The 13,275-nt window shown below is 50.7% G+C and overlaps 1 protein-coding gene across 1 annotated transcript; it reads right to left on the bottom strand.

Annotated features, from left to right (window-relative positions):
• Window positions 1-650: 650 nt before the first annotated feature.
• On the bottom strand, window positions 651-9,386 carry PGBDF (plakoglobin binding and degradation factor). The gene is made up of 4 exons (XM_075904927.2): window positions 9,240-9,386; window positions 7,057-7,304; window positions 3,575-3,783; window positions 651-924 (listed from the first exon to the last, which is right to left on the bottom strand). The coding sequence occupies exons 2-4, from the start codon at window positions 7,296-7,298 to the stop codon at window positions 863-865; spliced, it is 513 nt and encodes a 170-aa protein (XP_075761042.2). The 5' UTR covers window positions 7,299-7,304; window positions 9,240-9,386; the 3' UTR covers window positions 651-862.
• Window positions 9,387-13,275: the final 3,889 nt, after the last annotated feature.

Raw genomic sequence — 13,275 nt, forward strand, 5'->3', positions numbered from 1 at the left:
TCTCTGCCTCCAGTTGCAAAGTGTCTGTCACATTTTGAGGCTGGTAGTGCCATGTGTAGAACAACCTCACTATCATGTGTAGTACTCAGATGCCAGCATGGAAGAGGAGGTGATGGTCATATTGGCCTGCGCAGAGGCGGCCTGTCCATATAGGAGAACTAGGCGGTTGCCTACAGCCCCAAGTTAAATGGGGCGCCAAATGGTGGCACAATATCATTGAGGGGTTTGGAGGTGGGGGCGCCGATTGCACGGTTTGTCTAGGGCGCCAGTTGCTAGCAGCTAGTCTAGGGCCACCCCTGTGCCTGTGGTGTGTAAGAAAGCCCCCTCGCTATTGCTTTTCTCTTCCTTTGTGGGGCCTGGCAAGAGGAGAACGGGTTGGAAAATATTTGGGTTTATTGGAGGGTTTTTGGATGGAATGTTTTGACTTCTTGTCAAAAAACCAAAAAGCCCCAACTGACATTTTTTTAAATGTTTGACAACAGAACTTGACTCATTTTTGGCTGAAAATGCTGCAAACCAACCCCCCCTTTTTTTCTCATCAAAGCCTGTTTGATGAAAAAAAAATTGTGGGCTTGGCTCAAAATGTTCCGATATTTTGCTTTCGCTACATCACATAGAATTGTTTGGAGTCACAACAGATGCGTTCTGTGGAAATGTGTGTTTAATTGAAAAAACGTCCTACTGAAAAATCACTACTGGCCACATGTGGGTTCTGGAAGAGCACATGGGACAGGTAGGTAAGTGGTAGACGCAGCCCTTTTTAGGAGCAAGGACCAGTGAAAGCTGATGCCAAAGTAGTTTCTGCCTGTCTGCAGTCAGGTGATTTGTGGGGGAACAAAGACAAGTTTTTACCATTGCGACTTCATTCTCTCTTTATTTCTTCATCTTCTGCTCCCCCTGAAGCAACAGTCAGGTTGATGGAATCTGGAATAAGGGACAATTGCACATTATGAATGGGGGGTGGAGTATTTTGACAGCCTGTATGATAAATGCTATGGCTTTCAAACTCTTCTCAGAGGGGTAGCCGTGTTATTCTGTTACTTTAAAAAGAAAGAGCAGTCCAGTGGCACCTTAGAGACTAACACATTTATTAGGTCATGAGCTTTCATGGATAAAACCCACCTCATCAGATGAGTTGGAGTGGAAATACAGAATCCAGGGTATATCTAACAGCAAAAGTAGTTACCTGTCAATGGTAGGACCCGTTTTAATGGAGCTAAGTCAGGCTGGATGTGTCTCACTCGTCGTGTGTGATGTGGAAATGCGAATATCAAATTTACTGACTGCTATTCTTACCTACATACAGAACTCATCATGTGATCCATACAGTTGACTCTGAAGATACAACCAGATCTGCTTCAATCCCACAGATAGGGTATGTCTACACTACCCTCCTAGTTCGAACTAGGAGGGTAATGTATGCATACCGCACTTGCTAATGAAGCCTGGGATTTGAATTTCCCGGGCTTCATTAGCATAAGCGGGGAGCCGCCATTTTTAAATCCCCGCTGCTTCGAACCCCGTGCAGCGCAGCTACACGGGGCTCGAACTAGGTAGTTCGGACTAGGGTGCCTATTCCGAACTACCGGTACACCTCGTTTCACGAGGAGTAACGGTAGTTCGGAATAGGAACCTAGTCCGAACTACCTAGTTCGAGCCCCGTGTAGCCGCGCTGCACGGGGTTCGAAGCAGCGGGGATTTAAAAATGGCGGCTCCCCGCTTATGCTAATGAAGCCCGGGAAATTCAAATCCCGGGCTTCATTAGCAAGTGCGGTATGCATACATTACCCCGCTAGTTCGAACTAGCGGGGTAGTGTAGACATACCCATAGAGACAAACACCTATAAGCTCTGTATCAGGCTTCCCCACCTGGGGAAGTGAGGAAACAGATAGACAGAGCCAGACGGGTACCCAGAAGTCACCTACTTCAAGAAAAACCCAACAAAGTAAATAACAGATCACCACTGGTCATCACCCTCAACTTAAATCCCTCCAGTGCATCATTGACAATCTACAATCTCTCCTAGAAAATGGTCCCTCACTCTCACAAGACTTGGGGAATAGGCCAGTCCTCACCTACAGACAGCCCCCTAACTTGAAGCATATACTTACCAGCAGCCACACACCACACAACCTGGATAGTCTCTGGGCCAAAGGATAAATGGACACAAATCAGACATCAGGAATGGTAACACACATAAACTTGTAGGAGAACATTTTAACCTCCCTAAACATTCAATAATGGACTTGAAAGCAGCCATCCTTCTCCAAAAGAAATCTATCCCCAATTACAGAGGGAGACAGCTGAACTGGAGTCCATTTATAAGTTCACCACTATCAGCTTAGGCTTGAATAAAGATTTTAACGAGTTAACGCACTACAAAAGCAACTTTCCCGCGTTTGATATTCACATTTTCACATCACACACTATGGCTGTGTCTAGACAGCAACCCTTTTGCGGAAAAGGGATGCAGATTAGACACAGCGCAATTGCAAATGAAGCGGGGATTTAAATCTCCCCCACTTCATTTGCATGAACATGGCTGCTGCTTTTTTCCGGCTTGGGGCTTTGCCAGCAAAAAGCACCAGTCTAGACGGGGGTCTTTCGGAAAATAAAGCCTTTTCCGAAAGATCCCTTATTCCTGATTTTAAGAGCCTATGAGTGACACACATCCAGCCTGACTTAATTAGCTTCATTAACACTGGGCCTACCATTGATGGGTAACTTCTCTTGCTGCTAGATATCCCCTGGATTCTGTAATATCCAGTCCAACTCATCTGATGAAGTGAGTTTTACTCACAAAGCTCAATAAATGTGTTAGTCTCTACAGTGCTACAGGACTCCTAAGTATCAGAGGGGTAGCCGTGTTAGTCTGAATCTGCAAAAGCGACGAGGTGCCACAGGACTCCTCGTCATTGTTCTTAATCTCTTCTCAGTATTTGGTTGTCAATGCGCTTAACAATCTTTTTCTCATAATACCCCATCTCCTTTGGCCTCTGCCCTAGATGCTGCTCCCTGTCGCAATGCCGGTGCCAACAGCCAATCATCTTGGAAATCTCTTGTGTTCCTGTGCAACATAGGACCAACACCTCAGTATTGCTGGTACTTCGCATGCAGGCTGAGCACCCTACGGGCCCTGGAGAGACAGCTGGCTAAGGCTCTGCCATTTGAGAGATGCCAGGCTTCTGGGAAGGACTCAGCTGCAAGAGGAAACCAGGTGGCTGAAAGACCCCAGGGCTCTGGGGCTGTATGGAAGAGACAGGCTGGTTTTGAGGTAAGGAGGCCACGGGGAAGGGTGTGCAATTCACACTGAGTTTCACAGCCGTGGCACGTGGAAGCTGGTTTGGTTCCACTCGTTTGGGGGCAAAGGGAGGGGAAGCGTAGGGAAGGGTAAGAGATGGAGATCTACTTTGAGATAGGGGTAAAGGGGAAGCAGAGAGATCCCCTTTTGAAGGCCCTGACATATGTATGGCTAACGCTGGGGCCATGCCGGCAGTATAGGAAGTAGCTTGGAGCCCATGCACCTGGCTTGCCAAGCAGTGGTTCAACCTGTCGGTTCTTTGTTCAGCCCACCTGTACTCCGAATGGGGCTGGTGAGATCCGAGCCCCTGCCCTCTGGCTCCTCCTGGCCATGGCCCAGGATGCAGTGCTCTATGAAACCCTGGTTGTAGTGTAACACCTCACACTTCCTGCAGAACAGGATCTCGCACTCAGGACACATGTTGCCTGGAAGCCTCTTCCTGTCCAGGAGGCAACAAATAGGTTCCTGCTGAGATCTCTTCCTAGGAGGGAAACGGGAGATGAGACTTAGGCCGGGTCTACACTTGCCCTGAGATTGGTGCTCGAGGGATCGATCTTCCAGGGTTTGATTTAGCAGGTCTAGTAAAGACCTGCTAAATCAACTGCTGATGGTGCCCCCGTCGACCTCTGTACCCCACGGGGTCACGAGGAATAAGGGAAGTGGACGGGAGAGTTTCTCCTGTCACCATCCCACAGTGAGGAGGCCGCAGAAATCCAACTCAAGGCACATCGACTCGAGCTATGCTAGTCTTATAGCTGGAGTTGTGTATCTTAACTCAACTTACTCGCATAGCACAGACCTGGCCAATGCCATCATGGCTTCTGCTCTGCAGTGAGTCACTCTGCCCAGGGTGAAACTGATTCTAGCAGCTGACCAAGTGTGTCTCATGTGGCAAGTTTCAGTCCTCAATTTCAAGGTAACAAATGACACTTTTTTTTTAAGCCAAAACTGCTGGATTTTTTAATGCAAATTGACTGGCGAGTTTTCTGATTGCTAATAAAGTTCATGCTACAAGCTCACATTAAAACCTCCTATAGCTGCTGACCCACAAGGAAGAAATGTCTCCTTTGGCACAACCAGTCAGGTGCTTTATAGGCGTGACACCTTCCCTTGAAGCATCAGGTGGTAGACACTTGGGGCCAGGGTACTAGAGTAGGTAGGGACAGATCAATGGTCTAATCCAGGGGTGGGTGACTTAATTAATTTTGGTTCGGGCCAGCTCCACCACAGAAGGGGTGGGGCCTGTGGTGGAAGGGGCGGGGCTGAGGACTAGCCTCCCCCCAGAGTTGTCTGGGGCTGGAGGCTTTGAATTAAAAACACAGCAATGGGCTCATGGCTTCCGTCCACACTGCTACTGCATGGCCAGGCAGCTGCCGGGTGTTGCTATGGCTATTTAAAGGGCTTGTGAGGCCGGCCCCTGCCAGAATAGTGTTGCAACTGGGACTCATTTAAATAGGATCCTGTTCCCTGAGTCAATGCCTGGAAATTTGGTGGAACGGGCAGCAGGATAGAAATAGTAAGCGACCAGATGCAATCCACAGGCTGGATCAAAGTGTTTGGCAGGCTGGATCGGGCCCCCGGGCCGCATCTTGCCCAGCCCTGGTCCTATCAATCCAGCAGGAAACTATCTGGGCCAGGGTCTGGCCACTCTGGCATGTCTCATGTTCCTCGGACAGGGCTTTGAGTTCACATTCTGATCTGCTTGCTAAAGTCTTACCACCTGACCCAGGCAAGATCTGATGGCAAGATGCCTGCTCTGATGTCTTCAGAATTTGTTTCACTGGGCTCTTTAGGAAGCAAGGGAGAGCCTGGCAGTGTCCAGCAGCTCAGCCGGTCTGCTGAGGAAGGGACACCACTGATGAGCTGGGAAGGGACCACTGCCCTGCGTTCCTCCTCAGGAAGAATAGAAGCCCAGGGGGCATGGGAGTGAAGTGGGAGAAGAACAAGGGGACTGGATGTGGACCATAGACTTAAAAGCTGGAAGGGGCCATTGTGCTGATCTTGTCTGACCTCCTGTTTGTTAAACGGTCCCAGTGGTTAATTGCCTGAGTTCGTCTGCCCTCTCACTTCAGCTTCCAGCCAGTGGATGCTGTTAGACCCCTCTCTGCTGCACTGAAGAGCCCGTTATTAAAGTTCTTTTTCCCATGCAATGGTCCCTGCAAGCTGAGTGCTTGGGTGGCCACCCAGGAGAAATTCAAATGCTGCCCTGCTGATTAGCAGAGCACCCACAACACCCACAGCTGGCAACAGGTGTTTCTATTGGTGGTGCACATCTGCACATGACTCAGTGCACAGAACAAAATTTATTCTGCATGTTGATGAAAAAAATTAGAGGGAGCATTGTTCCCATGTAGCTACTAAAAGACCAGTGAGCCTTTGACTTTCTCTTTGTTAAGCTACATGGATTGAGCCCTTGGAGCCTCTCCCTACTGGACATGGTTGCTAATCATTCTTGTGGCTCTTCTCTGACCCCTCTCCAAATTATCAACCACCTCCTTGAACTGTGGATGCCAGAACCGGACACAGTATTCCAGCAGCGAGTGCACCATTGCTGCTCTGGAATACAGCTAGGACTTGGATTTTGGTGGACTGATTCTTTCTGCTGACATTTTGGGAGGCCAAAATGAAGCAGTGGGTTCCAGAGGAGATTGCTTTCATGAGGACTTTTCTTTTGTTCTTTCTTGAGATGTTGTTTTCTATAAAATAACTAATATGGGCGGAAATTATAGTGTTGCTCTTTATATTTGTTACTCACATAACACCGGGAGGTTTTTGGGCTCAGATCTGCAGGTTGCCTGTTTCATCTCTAGGTCACCATTTTCAATCCTGTTCATGTTAGCAACGATTAAACATCATTCCTAAGTGACGAGTGTGAAATGGGCTACATGAAATGAGTTATTGCCAGCCTCAGGATGGCTGGTAGGATATAATTATCCATAGCATGAAAACTATCCACCATGGTATTCCAAAGGAATAAGAACTCAGCAACATTTTTTGGCCAACATTTTCTTTGCAGTTTTGGGACACTTGAAACACTATCAATCTGGGTCACATCTGTCACATAGTTTCAGTTAAAATACAGAAAAAAGGGGAAAACATTCCCTCCAAATGAAACCATTTCATTTTGACTGTTTTGAGCAAAAACAAGTTGATTTTTAATGCAAAAATGCCCTTTACATTTTTTTACTGAACTATACATTTTAACAACTTTTTTTTTTAAATCCCTCAAATAAAATACAATTAATTTTTGGGGTTGCTCTGAAAAAACATGTTTTCCAATTATTCTGGTTCAGCTATTGTACTGAAAAAACAGTTATTTGCACAGTTCTAGTTCACCCAGAGAGAAACCCCCTAACATTTCAGAGAGCTGGCATTGTTAGCGATTGGTCTGTGGAGAGGCCAAAAATGGCGGGGAGGTGAAGCAAACAGAATTACTCCCGTTCTCTCGTGAGGTAACTAATCACTGTAGCGCAGCCTAGGCAGGACTGATGGCCCAGGGGGTGGGACGCTTACACTGCTAGTGCATAGGAGATGGGGATAGAGGGCTTCAGCCTCCAGGGAATTTAGGAAGGAAATGGTGGCAGGTTGGAGTGACCCTCCTGGTTCTCTTGAGGACTTGGCGGGACACTCCCCAAGCTGTCCGTGCCATCATCTCCCACACCACAGGCGTCGTGAACACGGGAGCACTGCTTCTCTGTCCCCGGGTCAGTCCCCCTCTGCGGAGCACAGCCTGGGAATCCCCTTGTGCGCATACCTGTCTGCCTGCGTGTTCAGCCCCAAGAAGAGGGAGAAGGGGGAAAGCCAGTCCCAGAGCCAGGTCTCCTCTGTTTTGTTCTGCTCGGGGACCTGCTCGGAGCTTGACGTCTGAGGAGACAAGGGCGAGTAGGAGACTGTGTTCTCTTCCTCCGTGTCCTCGTCCGCCCCTTCCAGCTGCGCAGCCTCCTCCCCTGCTGCCTCCGTCTTATCCTCCTCCTCCGCTTTTCTCCACCACGACATTGTACGCTGTGGAAATGAGGGGGGGGGGCAAAAGCTGCTCTACCTCAGCGATGGGCGACCAAGACTGTGAGTGAGCTGCAGGAGGGGCCCTCCCTCATCTCAGGGGGGCCACAAGATTCCAGTGGTGGGCAGCCTGCGGCCTACTGGGTTTCCACCTGCGGCCTGCGCATCCCCTCTCTGCCCCCTTTCCCACAGCTCTCGTGCACTGGGGCACTGGAGCCCCGTACTAACCCATCCACCGGGGTGGGGGAAGAGGCCTGACATTTCAAAGGCCACTAGAATCCAGCCACACGCCACCTCAGTCGCTCAAGCATGGGCCTTATCTGGGCTCTGCCCAACATGTGCCAGGCTCTGAGCAGCATGCCAATGCTGGGAGCACTGTCTGGGGCTGGCCAAGCAAGGCAGGGAGCACTGAGTGATCAAACCGGTGTCCGGAGTCGCCCCAGGGCATGGGCAAGGGGACCTCAGGAATTGACCCTTCTCGCCAAGCACACGGCAATGCCGTACTCCAGAGGGGGCACTGAACGTCAGGAGGGTGCAACTTCATTTCTTGCAGCGTTTGCCTTGTGTCGTTGCAACGAGAGGGCCAGGAAGTAGGAAACACCCCAGAGAGAACCTGACACGGTTCATTGTTTGAAACCAAACTCCTTTCGGCACCACTGCTGAGCCCAGGGACAATGCCACCGAGTATTAGGGATATAAGCGACTGGTCGACTAGTCAACTATCCAATAAGCATATGTTTATCGGATAGGCGACTCGACTAGCCTCTTCCCCCACCTTGTTGGCTCTATCTGAGAGAGGTAACAAGAGAAGGAGCAGGAGCAAGTGCTGGGGGGAGCCAGCTTAAAAGCCGGGTCCCCCAGCGCTGTCTCTGGGGGAGGAGGGGAACAGGGATGCAGCGGAACGCTGCTTGAGTCCCCCGCCGGTCCCGTGCTCCCCATGGTGCTTCCGCCTTTGAAATGTAGCAAGCGCCGGCAGGGCTCCTGCGACATTTCAAAGGCGGAGGTGCCCTTAGCGACTAACCAAACGGTCAATGCAATTTGCATCAACTATTCAATTAGTTGATTAATCTAATTTAAATTTAACATCTTTGCTGAGTGTCCCTGCCTACCGAGATCACCACCAGGGGTTGGCTCCAAGAGGAATGGAGCGTGTGGCTGGGACTGTATGGTGGCATCGCCTGGGAAGCAGGGCACCCGTCGCAGTGATCCACGAGGGGCCTTCCAGGCCTGTGTTCCTGTGAACGCCATCATGGCTGAAGCAGAGGCTGCCTGTGCCCGTGAATCAAGCAGCCCCGGAGTCCTCTCTGAGGTAACACTCACAGGGAATGATACAGACTTTTGTCCAACTATTGGGCACAGGGCCAGCCCACAACATATTGGCACCTGAAGTGGGGAGCTCAAATGACGCCCCCCCCCCCCCACACATACCCCCTCGCTTGGGCCAAAACTTTGAAAGGTCTCACTTCTGCCTTCTTCCGGTTCTACTCCTCTCATGGTACCGCTCTGCTACCTACCTATGCACCAGCAGCAGACACAATTTTCTACAGTCTGGGTCCTAGTAGTGTCCCCCTCCCCATCCCACACAGTCTGGCACCCAGGGGCGGCCCATGAGCCTAGGCAAACTAGGCAGTTGCCTAGGGCGCCACCGGCCTGAGCGCCCGATGATGACGTCACGGCCATTGATGGCCGTGCAGGCAGGGGTGCCGATCGCGCCTTCCGCCTGGCACTTGAGGCGGTCGCCTCAGTTTGCCTCATGGTAAGGCCAGCCCTGAATGGGCAGGACAAAAGGATATTAGACAGTCTGTCACCTGGGCCCGCCTCAGTTTACACCGTGGCGACGGAGGGGTGGAAGGGACTTCCAGAGGTCACCTAGTCCAGCCCCTCCATGTGAGGCAGAATTCAATATCACAAGCCCCCACTGGCTGCCTTCCTACTCACTCAGCTTTGATGGCTTTAATTCCACCCGGAGGTTACATTTCAAGGGATTTCAGGAGAAAGCCTCTTAGCTGAGTCTCACCACCTCTCACCTCAAAGCCACCGTCACCTCCCTGCCCACCAGCCGGCTGGGACACGGCTCATTGTGACACCTTTGGGATTCTCCAGGTAGGTTCTAGGCACATGCCAGGGAAGTGACCCGCCAGGGCTAATCTTATGTGGCAGGCCTTGCTGCTTTGGAAACCAGCCAGAGTGGATCTCAGCGGAAGCAGTAGGCCATGAATATGTGTCCACCCACTCAGGCTTACTCCCAGTGCTTGGGACCTCATCTGTCTTCGGTCAGGGAAAAGGGCCTTACATCAACACATCATCTTCTCGCAATGTCCTCTGACACAAGAGCCCCACAGGAGAGGGGTAGCCCTAGCCCAACCGGTTTTGTTGCTGCCCAAAATGCCCCAGTCACTCATGTAAACCTCTGCACATGGTGATGGATGACCCCATGGTTTGGGGAGGCAAACCTCACCCTCCATCCCTGTCCACAGGAGCCTACTGTCTTCTCCTCCCACTTGCTCCCTCCCTGCCCCAGGGTAGCACCACCAGCCTCCTCTGGCCCTAGAGTTGCTGAGAGCCAGCTAGCTGCAACCTCCCCTGACCCCAGAACTCGGGAAAGTCAGCAGGTGGCCGGCCCACAGCCTGTCCCAGCTCTGAAGAGCTGGCTAGCAGGCATGACACAGAGCTGAGTCACCCGCACCCCTGACCTGCAAGGCAGCCAAGCTGCCAGCCCTGGGCCAGATTGGCCCTAGTGCTGGGAAAGACAGGCAGCACAGCTCCCGACATGTCTGCCTCTGGCATCACAACAGCTGACAGGGGGAGTGGGTGTAAGGGACTCCAGAGGGGCATGGGTGGGGCTAGTTGTCAGTTTGGGAAGGCATTGCCCTCCCCTGCCTCTAATACCCACTGCCCTGGCCTCTCAAGAGGTGTCCAGTTTCATCCAGGCATGCAGGAGCCCATTGCTGCAACGACAGGCGTAATGCCAGCAGGCAGAACCGAACCTGGGCCCGCTGGAGTTTAGGGCATAAGCCTCTCCAGCCTGAGCTACAAGCTAGCTGATGCTCAGCAAAGGCTGCAGAGCAGACTCATTCTCTTTCTGAGCGTGGCAGGCCTGTAGGTTACACAGGCGGGGCCGGGAATGACGGGGCTGCCATGTTTGTAGCAGTGCTGTTCCGAGAGGCACGAGGCGTGGCAAAGATGTGGCTACTCTTGGGGTCTGATAGCAAAAGGGCTGCTCCTCCATAGAAGCTTTGCTGTGGGCACAGGGGATGGCCCGTCAGCTCCGGATGTGCAGCAGTGGTACTCTGGGGCCATGAGGCAGGTGTTGTGACCATGTGGCGTGGCCTCATAATGTGCATGTTTTGTCCTAGGAACAAAGGCATCGAAATGTGGCATCTCTCCTGCTTGTGCCCAGTGGGCTTCTGATGCTACAGACGGTTACCCAGCCCCGGATGAGGCCAGACCCTGCAGTGCCTGGTTTCTAAAGGCGCTGGGTCAGATCCTCAGCTGATGGGAATGGACACAGCTCTGTTGACTCTAGTGGAGCCATGTGGCTTACCGCTGCTGAGAATCTGGCGCTCTGGTTTTCAGATGTGGCCAAGGGCCAACTTTTAGCCTCAATGACAACTATCCACTTTGACAAACTTCAGCAGGTGTCATGTTACTGGATTTTGAGGGGAGCAGCCAGGTCGCTGCTGCACCCATAGGTGGGGGTGTTGGCCCCAGAAAATGGTATAAAAGGGGGCCATGTGGGATGTTGAATAGAAGCTTGCTGTCTGCTGATCCTGTGTACGCTATTTGTGTGATTGTGTGATGTCTGTGTGTGTAGTTAGGAATCTGTAATCTGTGTGGAGACTGAATATTTCTCTGCATGTGGTTGAGCATTGGGCAGAGCCCGGCCTATGGACATGCTAATCAGCAAGGCCCTGTGGGACAATGGCACTCAATGGGCCAAGGACACACCTAAAGAATGAGTGGTGACTCATACCTAAGGCCTACCAGCAGGAAACACAGGAATAAGGTGGACCAGGTGACCTGCTATAGCCAAGAAGAGACCAGGAAGGAGGAATAAATAGGCCTTGTGGTGGTCTCCATTTTGTTCTGAGCTCAGCACTTCATCCCAGAGGCAGCAATGCAGGGATCGAAAAGCCCGGAAGACCTGTGAACCCATCCTGATCCTAGGATGCTCAACAAGAACTTTTAAACCAGTAGCTGTAACATCTCTGCTAGAGCCTGCATCGAGAACTGGGAGATTCGGTGCATGTAATGTACTATCCTTTAACAACCTTACTCTCATGCTTTTCTTTCTTGTGATAATAAACCTTTAGATGTTAGATGCTAAAGGATTGGCCCAGCGTGATTCGTGGGTAAGGTCCAAAGGGTAAATTGACCAGGGATCTGTGGCTGGTTTCTTGGGACCGGACAGAACTTGTTCGGGGTAGGTGGGATTGGGTGCTAAGACCCCTCACCGGTGTATGAGGCCCGGGGCCATCTGGGGCACGGATATTGCTGGGGTGTCGGAGGGGTTTTGCTCGTGAGGCTTCAGGCAGGCTGCTGAAGCGCTCTGTGAGACTGGTTTGTGGCCTGTTTGGAGAGGTCACCAGTCTGGGGGCTGTAAGGAGCACCAGATTTGAGCAATTTGCCCTGAGCAGACACCCTTAGCTGTGTCCAGACACGGCCCGGTCTGTCACAGCAGGATTCCGGGAATTCGGCCTGGTGAGTTGAGCTTTCTGAGCAGGATACTGGGATGTCTGGGATTCGGTCACTGACTCACTGTATGACTGTGGCCCAGCCGCTTCCCCCTGCATGGTGCCTCAGTTTGCCAATCTGTAAAATGGGAATGATGCGACTGACTGACAGTTCTGCACAGAGGGGCATGGGATGGGAAGGGAGTGAGAATCAGTTCACTAATGGTTGTAAAGTGCTTTGCGATCTGTGGAGAAAGCCTGGTGCTGAGTCATGTCAGATTGCTAATCAGCTGGTCCCAAATGAATGCTCCAGACCCAAATGCTCCCAGACTTTGGGGAAATTCAGATTTGGATTATAAAGCCTTCTTGTTTGGGACAAGTGTTCAGAACATCAGAACGGCCATATTGGGTCAGACCAAAGGTCCATCTAGGTCAGTGTCCTGTCTGCCAACAGTGACCAATGCCAGGTACCCCGGAGGGAGTGAACAGATCAGGGAATCATCAAGTGATCCCTCTCCTGTCACCCATTTCCAGCCTCTGACAAACAGAGGCTGGGGAACCATTCCTACCCATCCTGGCTAATAAGTATTGATGGACCTAACCTCCATGAATTGATCTAGCTCTTTTTTGAACTCTGTGAAAGTCCTGGTTTTCACAACATCCTCTGGAAAGGAGTTCCACAGGTTTACTTTGCATTGCATGCAGAAAAGCTTTGTTTTGTTTGTTTAAAATCTGCTATCTATTAAGTTCATTTGGTGACCCCCTAGTTCTTATGTTATGGGAACAAGTGAATAACTTTTCCTTCTTCACTTTCTCCAAATCTGTCATGACTTTATAGACCTCTGTTATATCCCCACTTAGTCTCCTCTTTTCTCAGTATTTTTAATCTCTCTTTATACTGAGGCAATAAGCTATTCTTTGCCTTATTCTCTGTCCCTTTTTAAATGATTCCCACCATTCTGTTTGCTTGTTTGACTGCCGCTGCACACTGAGGGGATGTTTTTAGAGAACTCTCCACACTGAATCCAAGATCTCTCTCTGAGACTGGGTGTGTCTATACTACAGGATTTTTTTTTCAAAATAATTGGCCTTTTTTCGAAAAAACTTCCCTTGTGTCTAGACTGCCGCCGAGTTCTTTCGAAATTAAATTGGAAGAACATGGCAGTTTTTTCGACCGCAGTAATCCTCGTTTTACAAGGAAGAACGTCTTTTTTTCGAAAGCGCTCTTTTAAAAAAAGGCGCTATGTAATGCCAACTGCTTTTTCGAAAGAACGCATCCAGACTGCCTGGGTGCTCTCTTT

This window comes from Pelodiscus sinensis, chromosome 21, assembly GCF_052426305.1.
Source record: "Pelodiscus sinensis isolate ZL-2025 chromosome 21, ASM5242630v1, whole genome shotgun sequence".
Classification (NCBI taxonomy): Eukaryota; Metazoa; Chordata; order Testudines; family Trionychidae; genus Pelodiscus; species Pelodiscus sinensis.

Bases quoted from the DNA above. Each gene is read 5' to 3' on its own strand.
- PGBDF (XM_075904927.2), bottom strand. From the start codon at position 7,298: ATGTCGTGGTGGAGAAAAGCGGAGGAGGAGGATAAGACGGAGGCAGCA. The intron at 3,784-7,056 runs GTATGCGCACAA...TTTCCCTCCTAG, and splicing joins CTGAACACGCAGGCAGACAG to GAAGAGATCTCAGCAGGAAC. The intron at 925-3,574 runs GTGGGCTGAACA...CCCTTATTCCAG, and splicing joins CAGCCCCATTCGGAGTACAG to ATTCCATCAACCTGACTGTT.